This window comes from Monodon monoceros, unplaced genomic scaffold (assembly GCF_005190385.1).
Source record: "Monodon monoceros isolate NGI ecotype Baffin Bay Population unplaced genomic scaffold, NGI_Narwhal_1 Super_Scaffold_18, whole genome shotgun sequence".
Classification (NCBI taxonomy): Eukaryota; Metazoa; Chordata; class Mammalia; order Artiodactyla; family Monodontidae; genus Monodon; species Monodon monoceros.
This window is the reverse complement of record NW_021703774.1, coordinates 45,758,989-45,784,891: the sequence shown is the minus strand read 5'-3', so window position 1 is coordinate 45,784,891 and position 25,903 is coordinate 45,758,989. Positions and strand designations below refer to the sequence as shown.

Here is a 25,903-nt window from a genome sequence, read left to right as displayed (position 1 = left end):
AGGATTTCCTACTTCCGTCATGCAGAGGTGGGTGGCTCTGGGAGGAAGAGTAGAGCCTAGTATTCTTAGGAAGAGGTAAAATGAAAAAGATTACACATTGTTTATTCCTTCATAATGTCTTGGTTTATTCTGAAGAGATAGAGAAAGGAATCTCAGGAGAAAAATCATGAAACCATGTAATCATGATTTGCCAAGGACTTGAAAGTGAGAAACTTTTAAAGCAGCAACATTTTCTTATGTCCTTATAAATATTCCTTATCGTATCCTCTTGGTAATAAAGGGAATAAGAAGGAAGACACTCTGAACTTGCAGGAATTATTGGCAGAAACCTTGAAAAAGGACCAATATCTTGACTCATGACTGTTTCCATTAGCTGCCTACGGCAGATTTTCTTATTCAACTTTTCTTTTCTCAACAAATTCCTGATTTTCAGATAAATTTTACAGCCTCCTCTAGCATTCCTAAGCACTTGAACTTCTTTCATTCTTTTACTGAACTGTAATATCCAGTGTTGGAAACTACATGATAAAGGCTGATAAAAGGAAAAATGAAATACTCCTAAGGTGTGACATCTAAATAAATGTACACATGTGTTTGAAAAGTAATCTGCTTAATGATGTCATATTTTGAGTCTATCCAGGAACATTATGGGAAAAAAACAAGTGTGACATTATATCCAGCTTCTCACTAGCAAGTGAACAGAATACAGTAGCTAACAGACTTTGATAAGGAGCTAAGTCAATTTGCTTTCCTCTTTGGTCCCTTCAGCACCATGGCCCATCAAAGAGAGAAGTTTCTGGAGGTGTGACAGTACTGCATTATTGTCAGGGTGCTGGAGCTGGGGAAGAGGAAATGACAGCTGCCTTCTCTCTTACCAGCTGGTGATGAGGGAGCCACAGCATCCGCTTTTAGCAATGGGTTAGGACAGCATAGACATGGGGATCGTTCTGCCTCACAGGCTCTAAGCACCAGTCCATTTAGGTGCCGTGAGCTGGGCTGATTGCGAGGTAATCTAGGGAGACTTGAGGGAAGAGAGATAGCTGATGAAGAAGGGAGTGGGAGCTTTCAAAGTTATTTAACTCTAATTCTTGGTGCCAGCGATTCAAGTTTCTAAAAAGTTTTCAGATATAGTACTATAAAAGAACTGATTGTAAAGGCAGGGAGGAGAAAAAAAAACATATTCAAATTTTTTTAAACAACAATCTCCTGCTCTATCTGTAATCAAGTAAATTTTTATTTAGTGTCTGTACTTGGAGCAGAATCAATAATTAGGAAAAAATCATCTTAGTATAAATATAATAAAGATTTTCAGTGACTACAGATACTCGTCATGTAGGGAATATAGCTACTTAACAGATGACCCATTTGGCACTATGGCTTCCCAGCAGATGGAGGCATCTATGGATCTAGATTTCCCTTCTTGTGGATTTACTTTCTTGTGGATCTATAGATTTCCTGCTTCTTTTGACAGAGGCACTAATTTTTACCCATGTGTCTCAAGATTACTCCAGTCTGGGTATGCAAGTAATCTGGCATTTTAGAAGTTGGTGTCTAATGTATTTGAATTGTCTGAGCCCTGAAAAGTTAACATAAATTGAAGGCCACGTATAAATTGGCCCCTTGTGCTTGGACTTGATATTAGAACGAAGGATAAAGGTTCAGAAAAATTGTAATTTGACTTGGCTTTTGTTTGTATGTGTACAACCATGCAGAGATTCCTAAGTACAAGGATTACTTATATTTTATGATGGTACTATTTTTGATAAGGATGAACATTTCTTAGTAAGCTGTTAACCTGACGGTATGAACCCTTTATAGACAGACATACAGTTTTCGTTTTTGTTTTTGAATGAACAGTGCATCTGGCGGTCGTTCGTAATCTGCCACCACCTGTCTGTCAGAGATGTGGGGAATTATGGTTTTGTTTTGAGTCTTTTAAAATGCTGTTTGTAAAGGAACATGGATCTGACTTAACGTTTTGGCCAACAGCCTGTGACTGCAATGGCCGATCGCAGGAATGCTACTTTGACTCTGAACTATACCGTTCCACGGGCCATGGTGGCCACTGTACCAACTGCCAGGATAACACGGACGGCGCCAACTGTGAGAGGTGCCGGGAGAATTTCTTCCGCCTTGGGAACAGAGAAGCCTGCTCTCCCTGCCACTGTAGTCCTGTTGGTAAGTGACAGGCAGAGTCTGCTTCATTGTGATGGTTGGAAGACAAAATGAGCATTCCCTGTACCCCCAGAACATAAAGCTTTGTTCCCTAGGGATTCGCACAGCTTAAGTACAGGAGAGTGTACGTTGTTATAACATGTAAATGATTTAGGATCTGCCTCTACTCTCTTTAACCAGGTTGGGCCTTCAGACGATTTTCTGGTGTGTATAAAAATGTGGGGTTGGCCTGAGTAATGGTTCTGTAAATAATTAGCAATAAGATCATCAAGACCATTTGAACTTTGACTGTAAAAGGTTAGCTTCTTCGTGAGTTCTTCCTTGTTAATGATTTTGTTTAGTCTAACCTCCTTGGAGGGCTGAACTCTTTCAGCGCATTGGTGTGTGTTCAGAGGAGCAGAGTGCTCTTAGTCTGTTGTGCTTTTTCAGGAGTTTGAACTTTATTTTTGTTATTCATGCCTGTATATACTTAAATTCTAGACACAGGCCATAAGGAGCCTGTGCTCGTCCACAGAGCAGTGACTGGTTTTGTGTACAGTTTACCATTGGGTACAGAGTGATTCGTTAGTGTTTTTCAGCAGTTATGAGTGGATTCATCTTAGGGTGTATGTCTGGAAAGTTTAAAAGTCATGGCTTAAAGGGGTATGATTTTGAGAGTGTTCTGATTTAAAATTTGATCTTTATTCTCTTGGTTACCATCTAGATACTGAAAAACAATCTGCATTCTGGTTTTCAGGCATGGTTTTTAGTTACCAACCTTCTTTCTTTGAGACATTAATTTTACTTATCTGACTGGTGGTTGACACTGAGCACTTTAAATTTCAGGTTCTCTCAGTACACAGTGCGATAGCTATGGCAGATGTAGCTGTAAGCCTGGAGTGATGGGGGACAAATGCGACCGTTGCCAGCCTGGGTACCATTCTCTTACTGAGGCTGGATGCAGGTAAGATTTTTCAAGGGGGCAGAATCCAAATGTAGCTCTTTCTTTTTTTTTTTTTTTTTTTTTTTTTTTTGCGGTACGCGGGCCTCTCACTGCTGTGGCCTCTCCCGTTGCGGAGCACAGGCTCCGGACACGCAGGCTCAGCAGCCATGGCTCACGGGCCCAGCCGCTCCGCAGCATATGGGATCCTCCCAGACCAGGGCACAAACCCGTGTCCCCTGCATCGGCAGGCAGACTCTCGAACACTGCGCCACCAGGGAAGCCCAAATGTAGCTGATTCTTAATAATAGATGTTGTAGCTAATCTGCAGCCATATAAACATTTTCCCCCCATAATACTTGTAAACCAAGATTTAAGGCTTCTCGCTGTCTTCTCGCTGTAATGATGATCCAGGATTGTTCTGTACAGAGGTGAAGCAGAGTTTTCAATGTCTAAATGTGATGGTTATCCTTGATTGAAATCAAATCCAAATATAAAGATGACTTTAGGGTTCATTTTGCTCTTTTCCTTTTTTAAAAATCTGTTAACATATAAAACAAAAGATTGACTTTGAGTGGAATTTCTTTATCTTTTCTCTTATTTCACTGTTTTCCTCCATTTTCCATCCAATAGGCCATGCTCTTGTAATCCTTCTGGCAGCACAGACGAATGTAATTTCGAAACAGGAAGATGTGTTTGCAAAGACAATGTCGAAGGCTTCAATTGTGAGAGGTAGCTCATTTTTTCTCTAGCCGTATTGTATTTTCTCTGTTATCATATTTCAAGTACAATGAATACCTGATTGTATCTTAATCTCTTTCAGATGCAAACCTGGATTTTTTAATCTGGAATCATCTAATCCTATGGGTTGCACACCTTGCTTCTGCTTTGGGCATTCTTCTGTCTGTACAAATGCTGTCGGCTACAGTGTTTATTCTATAACCTCTACCTTTCAGACAGGTAAAGTAGCCCTTTCCTTCTGTCCTCTAGAATCGTGAGACTAGACTTACAGTGTTAAAAAGTCAGTAGCTCTTTGAGCACCTTTTGACGGTATCAGCACTTTGTTTTTTAATGTATGTGATTTTTGTTTGGCTTTTTAATTTAATGAAAGTATATATAAATGGTTTTAGAATTTACCAAATTAAGTATAAACTATTATATAAAATAAAGAAGATTATAGCTTGAGGGGTATAGCTATATATAGGTACTGTTATAGCCTCCATTTATTAAAAAACTTTCATTGATGACTTGCTGTATATTTTGTGGTACATAGAGGACCTGAATTCAGGACATTTACAAAGTGACGGCATTTGTGTTCCATCCTCTGCTTGCAGATGAGGATGGGTGGCGTGTGGAACAAAGGGATGGCTCTGAAGCATCATTTGAGTGGTCCTCTGAGAGGCAAGATATCGCTGTCATTTCAGATAGCTACTTTCCTAGGTACTTCATTGCCCCCGGTAAGTAAGGCTAGGAAGCGGTCTGGCTTGGCGTGTGCCCCCTGTTTATTCTTACTCTCACATTCTTGCTCACCATTGTTTCTGCCTTCCAGCAAAGTTCTTGGGCAAGCAGGTGTTGAGTTATGGTCAGAACTTCTCCTTCTCCTTTCGAGTGGACAGGCGAGACACTCGCCTCTCTGCAGAAGACCTGGTGCTTGAGGGAGCTGGCCTAAGAGTGTCTGTGCCCTTGATCGCTCAGGGCAATTCCTATCCGAGTGAGACCACTGTGAAATATGTCTTCAGGTAAGACAGTTCTGTTTTTAAAATCTGACTTGACCAGAATTATAAAAGTGGTTTCTTTGTCAAAGCTCACCAGGCCTCAAGGTGTGTGTCGAAGAAAAACTTCTGGCTTCTCAAGGTGACTTTGTAAAAGGGAACTTTCCCTTTGTTTACGTGTACCTTTTCCAGTTGTACTGTCGAACCAACAGACTCATCTCTGACCTGGTTAGATTGGCAGAGCAGTGCATTGTTGGTGGCATAAATGAGTAAGAAGTGCTTTCTCAGCACCCAGAATTGTCCTTACAGAGGTTAATGTGGCCCTTCCTTTTTCTCTAGGCTCCATGAAGCAACAGATTACCCTTGGAGGCCTACTCTTACGCCTTTCGAATTTCAGAAACTCCTAAACAATTTGACCTCTATCAAGATCCGTGGGACATATAGTGAGAGAAGTAAGTTATGATATAATTTAAGAGAATCATTTAAGATGATTAGATAAAAGGATCCATAATCAAAAGTTTATCTCTAAAGTCCTAATGCTATAACACTGATCCTAAAGAAGTGGTATAAATTGCCTCATCATACATGAATTATGTATAAAAATAATGCATTTTAAAATGACTTTTAAGGACCTGGAGAAAATTAGCCAAAATTAATAAATAGTATTGTTTTATAATAAATAAGCCTATTGAGGCTACATTATCTATAATTAGAATCTTCTAAGAATCCCAAATATAATTCTGCTGGCTCACATTGCTTAACCTTTGTTTCTTTTTATTTCTTGCTTATGTAACTATCAAGCCCTTTTAACTAAATTGGCTAAATTATGCAAAATTAAAAATTACTGGATGAACATTTGTTATAATTTTAAATTTAAAAAAGCTGTGTTTAAGCATTTCTTTAAATTTTTTTCCTATAATTTTTTTTTTTTTTTTTTTTTTAATGAGGACCTATTTCTATAGAAAGGTAAAGCTGTCTGGGGGAAGAGGAATCAGAGTGGTGGTGTGGCCCTGAAAGTGGCATCAGCAGCTTGGATGTGTTGATTTTTGAGATGCCTGCATGTATATCCAGATGAAAATGTCTTATAAGTAGTTAGAAATATGGATGGGGCTTACGAAGAAGTTGAGACTGGAGATCTAGAATCGAAGGGTTGTCAACGTATGGGTAATCATTTTTAAAATTGGAAATATAACAAAAAAATACAGAAAGAGAAAAGAAGATGCAGTCCTGGAAACAGTTATTTAAGGACCATGACCTGAGACTTGAGAGAAAAAGAATTTTAAGGAAGAGGAACAATTAACAGGTTTAGGAAGATAGTACAATTGGATTTTGGTATTGGGTAACTGAGGAATCATTGGTGAGGGTTTTTTTTTTGTTTGTTTAAGAAATGTTGGGCTTCCCTGGTGGCGCAGTGCTTTGAGAGTCCACCTGCCGATGCAGGGGACATGGGTTCGTGCCCCAGTCCGGGAAGATCCCACGTGCCGCAGAGCGGCTGGGCCCGTGAGCCATGGCCGCTGAGCCTGCGCGTCCGGAGCCTGTGCTCCGCAATGGGAGAGGCCGCAACAGTGAGAGGCCCGCGTACCGCAGGAAAAAAAAAAAAAGTGTTGAAACTGAAGTTAGATTGCAGTGATTTAATTAAGTAAATTAGATCACAAATTAAGTAAATTCAAAGGTGAAGAAGTAAAATACAGATTATTCTTTTAAGAAGTTCGGCTGTGAGGGAAGGAAAAGAGAGGGACTGGACTCTAATTAGGGAGTAGGGACAGATCGAAGAAAGAGTACTTTTAGGATGGGGAGGCTTAAGAATGTTTGGAGTTGGAAGCACATTAACAGTGGAGATGTCTCTCATGATCTAATGTTGAAAAAAACCCATAAATGTAGTAAAAGTTAACTAAATTCAAGGCAGAAATAGAAGAGCTGTCCTTTAGCCTCAGGTCATCAGTTTCTAAGAATTATATAAACAGCAAGTGATATTTCATAACATGGGGAAATACACTTGAAAGATAAGAGTGCAAGAGACAGGAGTGGAATGGAAATTAAAGGGAAATGTGATGATACAATCAAAACCTTCCTCTTCCATAGGATGTTCCTGCTGAGTCTGTCATGTGCACTGTTAGGCTGGATGAACCATTGGGCTAAGCCAATATAAGGCTTCCTCTATTTTTATTTTCTTCTGGAAACGGGAAAGCATTATGATATATGGCATAACAGCTTTGGAATAATTACATATTTGTCAAAGTAGCCCTGATTATTAGAACTTGTTTACTTATTTTTTCTGTTTTATGCAGGGCAAAAAATATAATTTGAGTGGTACTTGTCGACAGGTGCTTTCCCTGCTTTCTTATCCTTGAGCTCTATGATCAGTGCCTGATTTTGTGGGAAAAGAACAAAAACACGGCTTAATGGCTGTAGCCTTAAACTCTTGTTATTTCCACATTCTTCCTTTTATCTTTTCTTGCCCCAGATTATTGCCCAGTGCTTTTCATTTTTCACATTGGTGATTGGGAGAACTGTAAAATCCAACAAATCTCTGTGTGTGTGTGTGTGTGTGTGTGTGTGTGTGTGTGTGTGTGTGTGTTTAAAAAATGAATTTTGCTCTACCACCATTCGAGATACTTAGCACCAGGTAGCACATAATTGTTCTACATGCTATTTTCTGGTTATCTTCTCCAACAGATGAATTAAACTGATGGTTGATTGTCTCTGAAATTTTGGGTGTGGTTACCCCTTAGCATTATTGACTTTGCAAGAAGTTTTGGAATACGAAAGCCAGTTCAGTGGTCCTCTTCTCCACATCATACACAGGCGCTGGATATTTGGATGATGTCACCCTGGCCAGCGCTCGTCCCGGGCCTGGGGTCCCTGCAACTTGGGTGGAGTCCTGCACCTGTCCTGTGGGATACGGAGGGCAGTTTTGTGAGATGTGCCTCTCAGGTTACAGAAGAGAAACTCCGAGTCTTGGACCATACAGTCCATGTGTGCTTTGTACCTGCAATGGGCACAGTGAGACCTGTGACCCTGAGACAGGTGAGAAGATGACCTTTGGGGGCTGCTAGACCTAAATTCTCTTTAGCAGGTGGTTGGAAATGCTCATTGTCTTATTTGATTATACACTCGCCTGTTTTCTCACACCTGCTCTCCAAACAGGTGTTTGTAACTGCAGAGAGAATACAGCCGGGCCCCACTGTGAGAAATGTAGTGACGGGTACTATGGAGATTCAACCGTGGGCACCTCCTCTGATTGCCAGCCCTGTCCGTGTCCTGGGGGCTCCAGTTGTGCTGTTGTCCCTAAGACACAGGAGGTGGTGTGCACCAACTGTCCTACAGGCACCACTGGTAAGTCTGCTCTATCCATAGAAACACCTTGGGAAGAAGGACTTTGGAGGTTTTTGGATTTTCTTGTTTGGGTCCATGATTAGTTTTCCTAGTAGGCAGAAGTTTTGTAGGAAACAGGTTTATTTTGGATTTGTAAAATGCATATCAATTACTAATAATAGCTAACATATTTATGGCCAGGTGCTTTTCTAAGCACTTTAACATATATTGCCTCATTAATCCTCACAACCCTCTGAGATAGCTTCTTGCATTATCCTCAGGTTACAGCTAAGAAAACTGAGGCACAGAGACATTAAGTTACATGTCCAAGGCTACATGGCTATAGTCATTGGAGCAGCTGGAATTTCAACCCAGGCATTCTGGCTCCAAAGAGGATGATCACTACAATATACTCTCCCTTACAAGACGCGAATCAAAACTTGAGTTTTAGTTTGTGAGGCTGCCCTGGGATTCTTGGTGTAAAGTGGTAATTTTAAAATTCTTTAAATTCTTTATCTAAATAGTCCTTTCAGTGTATCAGGGCCCATCGCATTTAGTTGGGGAAAAAAATATTTGTAGAGCTTTGGATAAGACCTCTGTTCCCATTCTCTGAGATTCTTTCTTTTTGATAAGAACATAAAACTAGATCTTTCCTGGCTACTCAAGGAGTTGCCTGTGCTGATTCACAGAGGAGACGGGGGCTCACTGTTGACCGTTCGCCTTTCTTCCACTGACTTTAGCCTCCACGTAATGGAGAGGTTCTGGCCAGGCTTCTGATACAGACTTTGACTCCATTACAAGCTCTTTGTTCAAAAGATAATGCTAGAGAGCATGAACATAAGTAGAAAAACCAAAACACTGAGCTCATAATCTGTATCTCTCATGTCTCATCAAAACATTCTTTAATCATTGGGAAACATTAAAACACTCCACCTTCCTTCCACTTCTCCCCTGACCGCACATCGAGCACAAGGGCAGTGCCACACAGGGAGAGCCAATCATTTGCTTAAGGTAGTTGAAAAAATAAGGAGTAGAAGTTAGTGTAGAATTTCATATTTTTTGCTCTTTTCTCCTTTTTTTTTTTTTTTTTAAGAAAACAGTGGCCCAACAGAGTCTCTTAGAGATAGACTTCTCCAGCCTCAATCCCCACCACCCACCGCTGCACTTGTACCCTCTGCTCCAGCCCTCCTGGGCTCGGGTGTGCCCGACTCTGGCCTGCCACGTGCTGTTCTCTTTCTTTAGAGTGCTTACCCGACTCTCTCACTTTTCTTAGCCAACTCCTGTCTGTTCTGTGGGTTGAGTTGAAACGTTACTTCCCCAGGATGGTTTTCCTCAATGAACCCTCCCTGCTGTACCCAGGTTCTTAGGACCCTTTACTCTGCTACCACAGAGTATAGTAAGTATCCCTCGTTCAGTGTCTACTCCCAGAAGTACTTAATAGAGCATTTTGATAAGAGATCCCTCTACTGATTCTGTTGTTTCACTGGACAGTAAACTAAACAGTTAGGCATTGTGGAGTCGTTCTCATATCTATACTAAATAGCACAAATGGTGAAGTAAAATTATTCGGGATGCTTATAGAGAGATGGAGTATCATATAGGAGATTTTAGGAAATGTTATACACATATTAGTCACTAATCAGATGTTTCTCACAGAACATTTGTGAAATATACAGTTGACCCTTGAACAACACAGGTTTGAACTGAATGGGTCCACTTGTATGAGATTTTTTCAATAGTAAATACTACAGTACTACAATCCACAGTTGGTTGAATCCATGGATGTGGAATTGCAAATTCAGAGGAGCCGCAGAAGGTGGGGGCTGGCTGACTATAAGTTGTATAAGGATTTCTGACTGTGCAGATGGATCAGTCCACCCCCGCATTGTTCAAGGGTCAGCTGTATTTGTTTCGTTAGTTATCACCTGGATTGAAGGAAATGATCTATAGCAGTTCTTGAGGATGTTAATTAAGATGTAGAAGTCTGCATGAAAACAGCACAGACCCTGTGAAAAATAATGCCATCAGTCTTTTTTTTTTTTTTTTTTTCACCTGTGTTGTGTCTTCACTGCGTGCAGGCTTTCTCTAGTTGCGGCGCGCAGGCTTCTCATTGCGGTGGCTTCTCTTGTTGCAGAGCACGGGCTCTAGGTGCGCGGGCTTCAGTAGTTGAAGCATGTGGGCTCTAAGGGCGCGTGGGCTTCAGTAGTTGTGGCTCGCGGGCTCTAGCGTGCAGGCTCAGTAGTTGCGGTGCACGGGCTTAGTTGCTCCGTAGCATGTGGGATCTTCCCAGACCAGGGATCGAACCCGTGTCCCCTGCATTGGCAGGTGGATTCTTAACCACTGAGCCACCAGGGAAGTCCAATGCCATCACTCTTTATTTTCCTATATCCTGCTTTACTTCTTTTCATAGCACTTTTTAGCCACTTGATATTTTTATGTGTATTCATTTGTTGATTACCTATCTTCCCCCTCCACCTCCAGTTTAAGCTCCTTGAGAGCAGGAACTTTTGTCTGTTTAGTTCACTTTTGTGTCCCTAACACCCAGAATAGTGTTTGGCACATGTGTTTGTTGAATGAATGCAAGTATTTATTGAATAAATGAATAGAGGTTGCAGATACAAAGTAAGATGTTCCTCATTTAGAAAATTGTTGAAGAATATGAATAACTGCTGATAGTCACTGAAATATTCATGTGTGAAATGCTTCTGCATTTAATTTAATACTTTAAGCAGCCTTTTTAGGTAAATTAAAAATAATAATCATTTTTTCAACAAAATTTTTTGAGTGCATGGCTTTGGAACATGAAGATGAATAAAGGAGGGTCCCTAATCTTCAGGGTCTAAAAGTGTGGAGCAAAGCACAGATCATTTTAATACAGTGTGGTTAGTTCAGATAAAGGAACACACACAAGAGTGCTAAAGGAGAAGAAAGGAAAACACCACTCCCAGTGTGGGAGGGATAATAAGGAAAACCAAGACTAAGAGAAGTCTGTAATTTGCCCGAAGTCATATAAGTAGTACAGCCTGGACTTGAACCTACATCCTAGACTCTGAGACAGAGGGGTAGACTAGCTGTAGCTGTGGAAGATATTTTGCAATGAGAGCTTTTCATGGGCTATCATGTAGCTCTGTTTTAAGTTTTCTAGCAGATTTTTTAATTGAGTTTTATTCAGAACAGGTTTTAAGACATTTTAAATATGGATCGTATCTAGACTAGCTAAACTACCTGATGAAAAAGCAGAACTGAAATGTTGTCTTAATCCCAATCTGGAGAAGGATCTTGGGTGTGGGTCTGGAAACTATGGAATATTTGCCTCAGAGGCAAGAAGGGCCCCTAGCTTCCTGTCCTGTCTTAACATCCTGTTTCTTCGTGTCCTCCTCCTCCCCCAGCCACATTTTCTGTTACCTCATCAGTGGTCTCTGTTTGCCAGATGCAGTGGTCACTTTTCAGTCCTTATCTGACCTGGTCTCTCAGCAGCACTGGACACTGTTCACTACTCACTTTGCTCCACACGTTTCCTCCTGTTGCTTTTTGTGACACTTCCCTCACCTTGGTTTTCTTCTACTTCTCTTCTCTTGGATCTCCTTTGATCACTTCTGTTTCTCAACCTAGGGCTTTCATGTCAGCTTTATCTGTATTCTCTCCTTAGGTGAACAGATCTCATCTTTAGGCCTCAAAAGCCCCTCTGTGCCTACAACTGCAAAATCCATGTCTTCAGCCCTGACCTCGCTCTCTTGAGTACCAGCTACCTTCTTGCTGTCTCCACTTGGATGGTGGGCTGGAAGCCTTCCATCTGCCCCTCCATATCCATTCTTTATCCTTCTCCACCCTGATGAGACCTGCATGTACTACATCACATGGCCATCTCCATTTGAGTGCAGGTGGTGGGAAGCACATAGGAGATCAGAGAGAGAGAGGAAGGAGAGTGAGGGCAGAGTATGTATTCCAAGGCCCCCTCTCTGTAGGGTCCTTGTGGTTTGGTGACCTTAATCAAAGTTACCAGCTCTTGGCAGGTGACCTTCTCCTAACAGCCCTTTTTAAGAAAGTTAGAAACTATTAGGTTCTGGTAACTGCTCCCTCCACCCACCCTCTGAGGCCAAGGTTCTGGAGCCCTGCAGTTACTATCGCAGGTGCTATGCTCTACTTGTGGTTTCTCAACACTATCCCCTTCCTTCTATGGATAGTATATTTTATTAACTCTCCTCAGGTCTTTTTTTTTTTTTTTAATTATCTGTCTTTTCTTTGATGTTTTGAAATGCCATTTTTATCATGTTCTAATATACTAATATCCCATGAATTTTTAATCACTGGAAAATTATTCTTGAAAAAATGCTCTGCAGTGTGTGACACTGCATAGGATGGTGCTGTATATAAACATTTTAGTCAGAGTTCCCTACCGTTTCTCAAAAAAGAATAGTTTGATATAAGGAAATTAAACTAAATATTAATAGGGACATAATTTTCAATTTTATTTTTCTGTTTTTTTGTTTATGTTTATTTATTTATTTTCTTATTAGTCATCCATTTTATACATATCAGTGTATACATGTCAGTCCTAATCTCCCAATTCATCACACCACCACCACCACCCCCACCACCCCCACCGCTTTCCCCCCTTGGTGTCCATACGTTTGTTCTCTACATCTGTGTCTCAACTTCTGCTCTGCAAACCAGATCATCTGTATCATTTTCTAGGTTCCACGTATATGCGTTAATATATGATATTTGTTTTTCTCTTCCTGACTTCCTTCACTCTGTATGACAGTCTCTAGATGCATCCACGTCTCTACAAATGACCCAATTTCGTTCCTTTTTATGGCTGAGTAATATTCCATTGTATATATGTCCCACATCTTCTTTATCCATTCGTCTGTCGATGGGCATTTAGGTTGCTTCCATGACCTGGCTATTGTAAATAGTGCTGCAGTGAACATTGGGGTGCATGTGTCTTTGTTTTGTTTTTTTTTTGCGGTACGCGGGCCTCTCACTGTTGTGGCCTCTCCCGTTGTGGAGCACAGGCTCCGGACGCCCAGGCTCAGCGGCCATGGCTCACGGGCCTAGCCACTCTGCGGCACGTGGGATATTCCCGGACCGGGGCACGAACCTGTGTCCCCTGTATCGGCAGGCGGACTCTCAACCACTGTGCCACCAGGGAAGCCCCCGCATGTGTCTTTTTGAATTATGGTTTTCTCTGGGTATATGCATGGTAGTGGGATTGCTGGGTCATATGGTAGTTTTATTTTTAGTTTTTTAAGGAACCTCCATACTGTTCTCCATAGTGACTGTATCAATTTACATTCCCACCAACAGTGCAAGAGGGTTCCGTTTTCTCCACACCCTCTCTAGCATTTGTTGTTTGTAGATTTTCTGATGATGCCCATTCTGACTGGTGTGAGGTGATACCTCATTGTAGTTTTGATTTGCATTTCTCTAATAATTAGTGATGTTGAACAGCTTTTCTTGTGCTTCTTGGCCATCTGTATGTCTTCTATGGAGAAATGTCTATTTAGGTCCTCTGCCTATTTTTGGATTGGGTTGTTTGTTTTTTTAATACTGAGCTGCATGAGCTGTTTATATATTTTGGAGATTAATCCTTTGTCCGATGATTCATTTGCAAATATTTTCTCCCATTCTGAGGATTGTTTTTTCATCTTGTTTATCGTTTCCTTTGCTGTGCAAAAGCTTTTAAGTTTCATTGGGTCCTATTTGTTTATTTTTGTGTTTATTTTTTTTTATTTCCATTACTCTAGGAGGTGGGTCAAAAAAGATCTTGCTATGATTTATGTCAAAGAATGTTCTTCCTATGTTTTCCTCTAAGAGTTTTATAGTGCCCGGTCTTACATTTAGGCCTCGAATCCATTTTGAGTTTATTTTTGTGTATGGTGTTAGGGAGTGTTCTAATTTCATTCTTTTACATGTAGCTGTCTGGTTTTCCCAGCACCACTTATTGAAGAGACTGTCTTTTCTCCACTGTATATCCTTGCCTCCCTTGTCATAGATTAGTTGACCATAGATGTGTGGGTGTATCTCTGGGCTTTCTATCCTGTTCCATTGATCTATATTTCTGTTTTTGGCCAGTACCATATTGTCTTGATTACTGGAGCTTTGTAGTATAGTCTGAAGTCAGGGAGCCTGATTCCTCCAGCTCTGTTTTTTTCCCTCAAGACCGCTTTGGCTATTCAGGGTCTTTTGTGTCTCCATACAAATTTTAAGATTTTTTGTTCTGTAAAAAATGACATTGGTAATTTGATAGGGATTGCATTGAATCTGTAGATTGCTTTGGGTAGTATAGTCATTTTCACAATATTGATTTTTCCAGTCCAAGAGCATGGTATATATCTCTCCATCTGTTGGTATCATGTTTAATTTCTTTCATCAGTGTCTTATAGTTTTCTGCATACAGGTCTCTTGTCTCCCTAGGTAGGTTTATTCCTAGGTATTTTATTCTTTTTGTTGCAGTGGTAAATGGGAGTGTTTTCTTAATTTCTCTTTCAGATTTTTCATCATTAGTGTATAGGAATTCAAGCAATTTCTGAGCATTAATTTTGTATCCTGCAACTTTACCAAATTCATTGATTAGCTCTAGTGGTTTTCTGGTGGCATCTTTAGGATTCTCTATGTATAGTATCATGTCATCTGCAGACAGTGACAGTTTTACTTCTTCTTTTCCAATTTATTTCTTTTTCTTCTCTGATTACCGTGGCTAGGACTTCCAAAATTATGTTGAATAATAGTGGTGAGAGTGAACATCCTTGTCTTGTTCCTGATCTTAGAGGAAATGCTTTCAGTTTTTCACCATTGAGAATGATGTTTGCTGTGGGTTTGTCATATATCGCCTTTATTATGTTGAAGCAGGTTCCCTCTGTGCCCACGTTCTGGAGAGTTTTTATCATAAATGGGTGTTGAATTTTGTCAAAAGCTTTTTCTGCATCTGTTGAGATGATCATAGGGTTTTTATTCTTCAATTTGTTAATATGGTGTATCACATTGATTGATTTGCATATACTGAAGAATCCTTGCACCTCTGGGATAAATCCCACTTGACCATGGTATATGATCCTTTTAATGTATTGTTGGATTCTGTTTGCTAGTATTTTGTTCAGGATTTTTGCATCTATATTCATCAGTGATATTCGTCTGTAATTTTCTTTTTTTCTAGTATCTTTGTCTGGTTTTGGTATCAGGGTGATGGTGGCCTCATAGAATGAGTTTGGGAGTGTTCCTTCCTCTTCAATTTTTTGAAGAGTTTGAGAAGGATGCATGTTAGCTCTTCTCTAAATGTTTGATAGAATTCACCTTTGAAGCCATCTGGTCCTGGGCTTTTGTTTGTTGTAAGATTTTTAATCACAGTTTCAATTTCATTACTTGTGATTGGTCTGTTCTTATTTTCTGTTTCTTCCTGGTTCAGTCTTGGAAGGTTATACCTTTCTAAGAATTTGTCCATTTCTTCCAGGTTGTCCATTTTATTGGCATAGAGTTGCTTGAAGTAGTCTCTTAGGATGCTTTGTATTTCTGCAGTGTCTGTTGTAACTTCTCCTTTTTCATTTTATTGATTTGAGTCCTCTCCCTTTTTTTCTTGATGAGTCTGGCTAAAGGTTTATCAATTTTGTTTATCTTCTCAAAGAACCAGCTTTTAGTTTGATTGATCTTTGCTCTTGTTTTCTTTGTTTCTATTTCATTTATTTCTGCTCTGATCTTTATGATTTCTTTCCTTCTGCTAACTTTGGGTTTTGTTTGTTCTTCTTTCTCTAGTTCCTTTAGGTGTAAGGTTAGATTGTTTATTTGAGATTTTTCTTGTTCCTTGAGGTAGGCTTGTATAGCTATAAACTTCCCTCTTAGAACTGCTTTTGCTGCATCCCATAGGCTTTGGATTGTCGTGTTTTCATTGTCATTTGTCTCTAGGTATTTTTTGATTTCTTCTTTGATTTCTTTAGTGATCTCTTGGTTATTTAGTAAAGTATTGTTAGCCTCCATGTGTTTGTGTTTTTTACTTTTTTTTTCCCTGTAATTCATTTCTAATGTCATAGCATTGTGGTCAGAAAAGATGCTTGATATGATTTCAATTTTCTTAAATTTACTGAGGCTTGATTTGTGACCCAAGATGTGACCTATCCTGGAGAATGTTCCATGCGCACTTGAGAAGAAAGTGTAATCTGCTGTTTTTGGATGGAATGTCCTATAAATATCAAGTAAATCTGTCTGGTCTGTTGTGTCATTTAAAGCTTGTGTTTCCTTATTTTCTGTTTGGATGATCTGTCCATTGGTGTAAGTGAGGTGTTAAGGTCCCCCACTATTATTGTGTTACTGTCGATTTTCTCTTTTAGAGCTGTTAGCACTTGCCTTATGTATTGAGGTGCTCCTATGTTGGGTGCATATATATTTATAATTGTTATATCTTCTTCTTGGATTGATCCCTTGATCATTACGTAGTGTCCTTCCTTGTCTCTTGTAACATTCTTTATTTTAATGTCTATTTTATCTGATATGAGTATTGCTATTCCAGCTTTCTTTTGATTTCCATTTGCATGGAATATCTTTTTCCATCCCCTCACTTTCATTCTGTATGTGTCCCTAGGTCTGAAGTGGGTCTCTTGTAGACAGCATATAGATGGGTCTTGCTTTTGTATCCATTCAGCGAGCCTGTGTCTTTTGGTTGGAACATTTAATCCATTCACATTTAAGGTAATTATCAATATGTATGTTCCTATTACCGTTTTCTTAATTTTGGGGGGTTTGTTTTTGTAGGTCCTTTTCTTCTCTTGTGTTTCCCACTTAGAGCACTTCCTGTCGCGTTTGTTGTAGAGCTGGTTTGGTGGTTCTGAATCCTCTTAGCTTTTGCTTGTTTGTAAAGCTTTTGATTTCTCCATCGAATCTGAATGAGATCCTTGCCGGGTACAGTAATCTTGGTTGTAAGTTCTTCCCTTTCATCAGTTTTAAGTATATCATGCCACTCCCTTCTGGCTTGTAGAGTTTCTGCTGAGAAATCAGCTGTTAATGTTAACCTTATGGGAGTTCCCTTGTATGGTATTCGTCGTTTTTCCCTTGCTGCTTTCAATAATTTTTCTTTGTCTTTAATTTTTGCCAATTTGATTACTATGTGTCTCGGTGTGTTTCTCCTTGGGTTTATCCTGTGTGGGACTCTCTGCACTTCCTGGACTTGGGTGGCTATTTCCTTTCCCATGTTAGGGAAGTTTTTGACTATAATCTCTTCAAGTACTTTCTCTGGTCCTTTCTCTCTCTTTCTTCTCCTTCTGGGACCCCTATAATGCGAATGTTGTTGCGCTTAATGTTGTCCCAGAGGTCTCTTAAGCTGTCTTCATTTCTTTTCATTCTTTTTTCTTTATTCTGTTCCGCAGCAGTGAATTCCACCATTCTGTCTTCCAGGTCACTTATCCGTTCTTCTGCCTCAGTTATTCTGCTATTGATTCCTTCTAGTGTATTTTTCATTTCAGTTATTGTTCATCTCTGTTTGTTTGTTCTTTAATTCTAGATTTTTGTTAAACATTTCTTGCATCTTCTCAATCTTTGCCTCCATTCTTTTTCCGAGGTCCTGGATCATCTTCACTATCATTATTCTGAATTCTTTTTCTGGAAGGTTGCCTATCTCCATTTCATTTATTGTTTTTCTGGGGTTTTATCTTGTTCCTTCATCTGGTACCTAGCCCTTTCATCCTGTCTGTTTTTCTGTGAATGTCTCTCCTCAAGTCTCACTAGTTTGAATGTGCCAAATATTTTCTGGTGTGATCTTGAATCAGATGGCTAAAGGAATGTCAAATTTAAGCAAATTCAAGCTAGATCTTTGATTTTCTCCAACCCTAACCTGTTCCTTCCCCAGTCTTGTTCATCTCAGTAAAAACACTACCATCTACCTAGTTGCTTAAGCTAAAAATCCGAGGCTTGTCCTTGATTCTTCTGTCTCTCATTTCCTAGGAGCAGTCAGTCAGCAGGTGTTGCTGGCTCTCAAATCTGAGCACTCTTCACCACTTTCACCGCCACCACCCTGGTCTACTCCGCTGTCATCTCTCACCTGAAATAGCCTCCTAATTTGTCTCCGTGCTTCACTCTGCTCTCCTACAACCCATTCTCCATAGAGCAGCCAGAATAATACTTTTTAAATGTAAATCAGATCTCATCACTTAAAAAAAACCCTAATAGCATCTCACTGTACTTTAAACCCATTTTCCTTACTGTGACCTACATGGTTGTCTCTTACTGCTTCCACAAGCTCATCTTGCTTTTCTGGAACATTCTTCTCTTGGATATTATCATGGTTTGTTTCTTGTGTCTTTCCATTGTCATCCCAAATGTCTCCTCTTACAGAGGCTTTTCTCTAACCACCCAATATAAAGTCGCCCTCACCCTGTCTCTCTGTCACGGTTTCTGTTTTGTTTAACTTTTTTATGTGTGTCGCTCTCTGAAGTGATCTTGTTTATTTATATGTCTGTGAACTGGTCTCCCTCAGTTGCTGCATAAGCTTTGTGAGAGCAGAGACCTCATCCACCCTGTTCACCACATCACCCTGATAACCTAGAGCAGTGTCTGTAGATGCTCAGTTAGTATTTGTGGGATGAGTAAATGAAGAAACCTCTGTTTCTCCAAAAAGTTTAGGTAATTCAGGCCCAGTTGGCTACAAAGATACCAAGAACACAACTTGAGCTAATAATAGTGGGGAAGTGGAAAAAGAAGGAGGAGGAGCAGTGAGTTTAATACAGTGGAAAGAGCCCTGAATTCTACCTCTGTCTCTTTTACTATCAGCTGTGCGGTTGTGGGCAAGTTTCTCAGCCTGGCTGTTCCCTTAGTTGTAATAGAAGCAAGTGGCAAATGATGACCTCCAAATTCTCTCCTGTGCCAGCTGACACTGCTCAAACAAGGATTAGCACATGCCGTTTATTTTTTAAGAGAATGATCCTGCCCACCCTGTGGTATAAGAAATGTATGGTATCAAGAGTCATCTTTCATTTTTCTCAGTATTATCGGAAAAAACAAACATAGATGAATGTACCAGCCCTTGGGACTGGAAAGGTTAATAAACCTGAGCTGGACTCATTTACAGAGCACTCCTAGTGCATGATTTCAGTTAATCCTCAAAACAACTGACGCAAAGGAGGCAAAACAGGTGCTATCTTTCTAATAAGGAAATGGAGATGTGTCCAAGGTCACTCACCATGCCAGGACTGCAGCCCAGGTCCTCTGCTCTCCTAGGCTGGTGCCATGTCCACTGCCCCATGTTGCCTTGCATCTGATGTTTACTCCAGACTGTTTGTAACCAGTAGCACTAGAAACACCTAAGGCCTTTTCTTTCATAACATCAGATTGTCTCATGCGTAGGTAAAAGATGTGAGCTCTGTGATGACGGCTATTTTGGAGACCCTCTGGGTAGAAACGGCCCTGTGAGGCTTTGTCGCCTGTGCCAGTGCAATGACAACATCGATCCCAATGCAGTTGGAAATTGCAATCGCTTGACAGGAGAATGCCTGAAGTGCATCTATAACACGGCTGGCTTCTACTGTGACCGGTGCAAGGACGGATTTTTTGGAAATCCCCTGGCTCCCAATCCAGCAGACAAGTGCAAAGGTAATCGGCCATCGGCCAGATTCTGTCACAGTTATATTCATTCGTTCTGAGAATCATTGCACGGTCTCTTTAAATATTTACAGTTGTTTGGTCGAATGCAGCACTGCTCAATAGAAATATAGTGCAAACCACTTATGTAATTTAAATTTCTCTAGTAGACACAGTACAGTAAAGAGAAACGGGTGAAATTAATTTTAACACTATATTTTATTTAACCTAACCTATCTAATGTATTATCATCTCAACAAGTAATCAGTAAAAAATTTTTGCGATGTATGTTCTTTTCCACACCAAGTCTCCGAAGTCCAGTGTGTGTTTCACACTGACAGTACATCTCAATTCAGACCAGCCACGTTTCAAGTACTCAGTAGCCACTGGTGACCAGTGGCTACTGTACTGGATAACTCAAATCTAAAGAATCTATTTGTGTTGTTTATACTTTAGTATTTCTCTCAGATGATCTGCATCTCTTGCTGTCTCTGTCTTCCTGCCTTAGCCTGCGACTGCAACCCCTACGGGACCGTGAAGCAGCAGAGCAGCTGTAACCCTGTGACCGGGCAGTGTGAGTGTCTGCCTCATGTGACCGGCCGGGACTGTGGAGCTTGTGACCCTGGATTCTACAACCTGCAGAGCGGGCAGGGCTGTGAGAGGTAAGATGGCGGCTGCCTTTGGTTCAAGTGACCTTTGCTTTTTTATTGTCAGAGATGAATTTTTATAAGTTATGGTTCATAGTTGGCTTGGCTTTGTTCAGGAATTATTGGAGTGCCTAAAATAGGCAAGGCACCCTTTCGAGGCAATACTGGAGAGCTGTAATTAAGTAATGAGAGAAAAGAGTGGAATGCAGTGGCCCCAGCTGTGTCAGTGTCACCCGAGCAACATTTTTTTAACAATACAAATTATATGGTCCTTTCTGAGATGCTTAGAATCAGACCTTCAAGGGTTGCAGTTGCCTGGGAATTCCTGTTTTCAAACCTCCTATTCAGCGCCCATGTGGTGCCAGATTGGAGAGCCATGGGTAGTAGTTTCAGTAGTGAAATAAAAGTATTTGTGTGGGTTAGGCTAGAAAAAGAAGTTCTGAATAGAACTCATGAAAATTACTTGAACCTCAGGTTTTAATAACCCTTAACATCTGTCATAATAGCCCTTAACATTCTGTTTTCTAATACAAATTACATCAGTCCTATGCTGAAAGGAACAAAAAAGAAAGGTTTGCTTAAAGTCTGATTTTCTTACCTGAGAAATGTCATGTGTTCATTTTCAGGTGTGACTGCCATGCTTTGGGTTCCACCAATGGACAGTGTGACATCCACACTGGCCAGTGTGAGTGCCAGCCTGGCATCACCGGTCAGCACTGCGAGCACTGCGAGGTCAACCACTTTGGGTTTGGACCTGAAGGCTGTAAACGTAAGGGGCGTTGGTGGCAAAGTCTCGTCTCATTCCAGTTAGAACTGTTAGTCCAGAAAGGACTTTGACAGCCTCAGTGTAGCCACACGGCTCACAGTCAGCGCTGTGCCCAGATCATCACAGATGCTTTTTTTTTTTTTTTTTTTTTTTTTTTTGCGGTACGCGGGCCTCTCGCTGCTGTGGCCTCTCCCGTTGTGGAGCACAGGCTCCGGACGCGCAGGCTCAGCGGCCATGGCTCACGGGCCCAGCCGCTCCGCGGCATGTGGGATCTTCCTGGACTGGGGCACGAACCCGCATCCCCTGCATTGGCAGGCGGACTCTCAACCACTGCGCCACCAGGAAAGCCCGTCACAGATGCTTTATTCAAGAAATATTATCCATTTCTTAAAACTCAGAGGACCGAAAGCCTCTCTAGTTTCTTTGCAACTACCTTATTTATGTCTTTTTTTTTTTTTTACAGTGTTTCTGATTCTTCCTTTTTCTAGTCTTTAATTTTTACAGATGATTACCCTTTGGTTACCGAGCCTTCCCCATGCTTAATGAAACTTTTTAATTGATCACCTTAGCACAGAAAATGAAACAGTGAGGGATTCTGCTCAAACGTGTTTGTTGACTTACTGGCTCAGTTGCTTCCCACCCTTGGGGCCCTTTTGGTGCGGTTACATGTCCACATCTGCTGCTCCTTGGCATAAACACTTGCTTGGAATTAGGCCGTGGAACAGTTTGGGTTTTTGCTTTCTGAATTCCTTCATTTCTCCTGTGGAATGTAGCATAAGTCATTGACTCCGTCCAGAGAACAAAATGAGTAAACAAACTATAAAATAATGGAAAATAAACATTAGCATTTGGGTTTTCTAGTTCCTTAGTGAGAGAGAAGCAGTGGAGAGATGAAGGTAGAGATAAATTCTCGCAGTGCACAAAAAGGGCACTTTCTATAATAGACTAATTTCTATAATTATTCAGTCACATGAAATGTGCCCCCTCCAAAAGATGCGCACTCTAAAATTTACTCTTGTTTTAAAAATGTCTGGCTTCTCTGCTAAGCAGGCTTAACCATTTAAATTCTCCTAAATCAGCCTGTTTTTCACAAAGCATCTAATTATAATGATAATACAGCTGGCTTATTGATATCAATGTGAGTTAAAAGAAGATGCACTCTTCCTTTTTTTCCTTATTATGTACCCTTTTCCCTTTATTCTGCAGCCTGTGACTGTCATCCTGAGGGGTCTCTTTCCCTCCAGTGCAAAGATGATGGTCTCTGTGAATGCAAAGAAGGCTTTGTGGGGAATCGCTGTGACCAGTGTGAAGAGAACTATTTCTACAATCGGTCTTGGCCTGGCTGCCAGGAATGTCCAGCTTGTTACCGGCTGGTAAAGGATAAGGTCAGCTGTCAACAGTGCATGCGTTCATTCATTCAGCAGACGTTGAATGGGCACTTCCTATGCTCTAAGCTCTAGAGAAAAAATGGTGAACAAAATAGACACAGTCCCTGTTCTCAAAGACTCAAGTTCCAGTTGGGAGACAAATAATAAAAATTAAAGAAATACTAACTGAGATAAGTGCAAGAAAGAATACAAACAGAGAATAACTGGGGAGAACTACTTTATATAGAGCGTCTGTGGAAACTCACTTAAGGTGCGATCTTAAGGATAAGAAAGAGCAAACCAAAGGAGAAGTGGTGGGTAGGCTGTTCCGGGCAGAGGGAACGTGGGGTACAAAGGCCTCAAAGCTGGAGGGTGTCTGGAGCCTGCTGAGTGAGGAGGGAGTGGTTTGTGATAAGACTGGAAAGGTTGGTAGAGACAGCTTACGTTGCACCATGTTGACTAGAGTAAGGAATTCAGATTTTATTCCAAATCCAGTGGGAATGCACTAATGAGTTTTAAGCTGGGAAATCCAGTTTATATTTTAAGAACAGCACTCTGCTGTGTGAAGATTGATGGTTAGGTGTGGGGCAAAAGGGGAAGCCTAGATTGAATTGGATAAATATTATATGTGTGTTCGGCAGGGCAGGGTATGAGAGAGGTTAGGGAAAGAGAAGAATCAAGGCTGGATCTTGGGTTTTTTGCTTAAGGTAGTTGTAGGCATTACTTACTGAGATGGCGATGACTCAGAGAATACATATTTAAGAGAAAGAATCAAGGGTAGAATTTTGGATATTAGGTTGAGAATACGTATCAGAGAGCCAAGTGGGGGTATCAGATAGGTAATCTCAAACACAAGGGAGAGGTCGGAACTGGAGAATCATCAGCATGTAGAGTTTAACGTCAAAGGAATCAACCAGATTTTCTTTTGAAGCCAGAGAAATGAGGAAAAACTACCCATGTTATCTACTTAAAAGTATACATAAATGGAGTGTATAGACCTTCATATTTATAGAGCAGCGGTCCCCAACCTTTTTGGCACCAGGGACCGGTTTCGTGGAAGACAGTTTTTCCGTGGACAGGGTGTTTGGGGGGCGGTGATGGTGCAGGTGGTAATGCGGGCCGTGGAGAGCGATGCAGGGCAGCAGATGAAGCTTTGCTCGCTCGCCCGCTCGCTACTCGCCTCTTGCTGTGTGGCCCGGTTCCGAGCAGGCCGTGGACTGCTGCCGGTCTACAGCCTGGGGGTTGGGCACCCCTGTTCTAGAGTACCCCCTTTGATTATTGTTCCTACAGGAAGTACAGTCGAGTTCTTCAGGAATGTCTGTACACCCTACCTTTCCCTTTTCTTCCTCCATTGTGCTTAGGTTGCTGATCATCGAGCAAAACTCCAGGAATTAGAGAATCTCATTGCAAACCTTGGAACTGGGGATGAGATGGTGACGGATCAAGCCTTTGAGCATAGACTAAAGGAAGCAGAGAGAGAGGTGACTGACCTCCTTCGTGAGGCCCAGGATGTCAAAGGTACACACGATTAAACAAGTGGGTGATTTCTATAAGATGGTCCGTCTTTAGATGTAGCTCCTAATGCAAGGTTAAGTAGTATGGTTTTATAAAATTCTTAATCAATTTTTTTTTTTTTTTTTTTGCGGTATGTGGGCCTCTCACTGTTGTGGCCTCTCCCGTTGCGGAGCACAGGCTCCGGACGCACAGGCTCAGCGGCCATGGCTCACGGGCCTAGCCGCTCCGCGGCACGTGGGATCTTCCCAATCCGGGGCACGAACCCATGTCCCCTGCATCGGCAGGCGGACTCTCAACCACTGCGCCACCAGGGAAGCCCATCAATTTTTAAACTCTGTTTAGAATATGAATTATTTTATTTTTTAAACATGTAGAAAAGAACCTGTCAATGTTTTAAGATACACTAAGCAGAAATAGTTCTCCCAACACATCAAAAACTGTTAGATGTTAAAATCCAAGCATTTTATGAATCCTTCTATCAAGGTGCTCACCACTGGGCTGAAGTCACTTTGTTTTGGAGTTTTCCATCACTGAGACACATATGCTCATCAGATACTCATAGTAACTGTGCATTAATGTTGATACACCCAGGACCACAGTGATCAACTTCCCTATTGATGTTTCCATCTGGAGTTAGAGAAGTCCTCTTGTCAGAGTACGGGTCAACAAAAGCTAAATACATTGCTTATTTCTTGTTGTAAATGTCCCTAAGATTTTATAAAATTACTGAAGTAGAGAAGGAAGAAATTGGATGTATCTGGTTTGGGCCAGTTTGTTTAATTTTTATTAGGACAGTCCAAAAATTGTTCTATGAGGTAAATTTTTAGAAATGGAAAAATAAAGTGAGAGGTCAAAAACTTATGTGTTTTGTTTCAGTCGTTACATTTTAAGTCTTAAACATAGATTAAGAAGAATTTATATGTTTCCTGTTCTGTATAAACAATGGTGGTTTTTTTAGGCTGTTCATTTTCAAATTTGGACACAGGTTTTTTTTCATTAATGTATTCTCTTGTAACAGCAAATTGGCATCTGTCCTGCCATATCCGTTGAAGAACTGAACGTGGGGTGATCATTCTTAGGTGCCAGTCAGTCAGCCTGAGAGGTGGGGTGTGGCAGGCAGCTCTGGTGCCAGCAGCACCAGCACATGGGCATGGTCACGGGGCAGGGAGGGGAGGTCAGCCAGCACTGCCACTCATCCAGACTCCACACCTTGGTGCAGCCCCAGTTACATCTGGCTCTTTTGGGCCACAATGGCTACGTACTTTCCTCTGCCCAAGCCGGTGGTTCTGTGGGACAGAAGCTCTGATAGGAGCCATGGCCACCATACCTTCCCTTGAGCCACCTGCAAGGTGGGGAGCATAACGGGCTGCTTCTGGTAGCTTTGGGAGCACCACAGTGAGGCTGGAGTTAAAATCCACTCCCACTAAATCCTGATTCATGGAGTTCCTGGCTGACCTTTCCTACTTAGGTTCAAACTAGCCAAGAATAAAAATATCTTCAAAATGATTTACCCTTTCAGACTCTCCCTAAGTGTTCATTTGTAGTTAAACTTGTGTTTATTCTGCAGTTTGAAGGGAGATTATGTGGTGCAATTAGGTCTTGCAATTGGACACTCGGAATTAGAGGGCTTTGAAGTGATCCACTTAGGTTATTTGTTCCGTTTTTGGGATACTATTGTTTCTGTAAAGAACTGGCCAGAGAGATCGGTATCTGTTACCTTTTTGAAGTTCTAAAGGGAAGGGGCTTCTATAACTTCATTAGCCAATGAAGCCAATGCTTACGCTTCCTAAATCTGAATGATTTTCTATGATTTCAGCTTGTTTTTATATTTTGCATTTTCTTAAAAATCTTTGGATTATCAAGGAATTGTTTTAAGTAATCATCCACGCAGGGCCATTTTGTATAGTTGGATGAGATGTTTTGCA

At 41.0% G+C, this 25,903-nt stretch overlaps 1 protein-coding gene across 1 annotated transcript in view; it reads left to right on the top strand.

Annotated features, from left to right (window-relative positions):
* The window catches only part of LAMC1 (laminin subunit gamma 1), a 122,858-nt gene that overhangs the window by 80,396 nt on the left and 16,559 nt on the right, over positions 1-25,903 (top strand). Inside the window, exons 5-18 of the mRNA XM_029228805.1 lie at positions 1,990-2,178; positions 3,001-3,118; positions 3,728-3,826; positions 3,918-4,054; positions 4,429-4,551; positions 4,644-4,833; positions 5,146-5,258; positions 7,612-7,833; positions 7,954-8,142; positions 19,450-19,695; positions 20,192-20,345; positions 20,957-21,099; positions 22,303-22,481; positions 23,825-23,981. Of these exons, the coding sequence (XP_029084638.1) occupies positions 1,990-2,178; positions 3,001-3,118; positions 3,728-3,826; positions 3,918-4,054; positions 4,429-4,551; positions 4,644-4,833; positions 5,146-5,258; positions 7,612-7,833; positions 7,954-8,142; positions 19,450-19,695; positions 20,192-20,345; positions 20,957-21,099; positions 22,303-22,481; positions 23,825-23,981 (2,259 nt within the window). The remainder of the gene's footprint in view (positions 1-1,989; positions 2,179-3,000; positions 3,119-3,727; positions 3,827-3,917; positions 4,055-4,428; positions 4,552-4,643; positions 4,834-5,145; positions 5,259-7,611; positions 7,834-7,953; positions 8,143-19,449; positions 19,696-20,191; positions 20,346-20,956; positions 21,100-22,302; positions 22,482-23,824; positions 23,982-25,903) is intronic.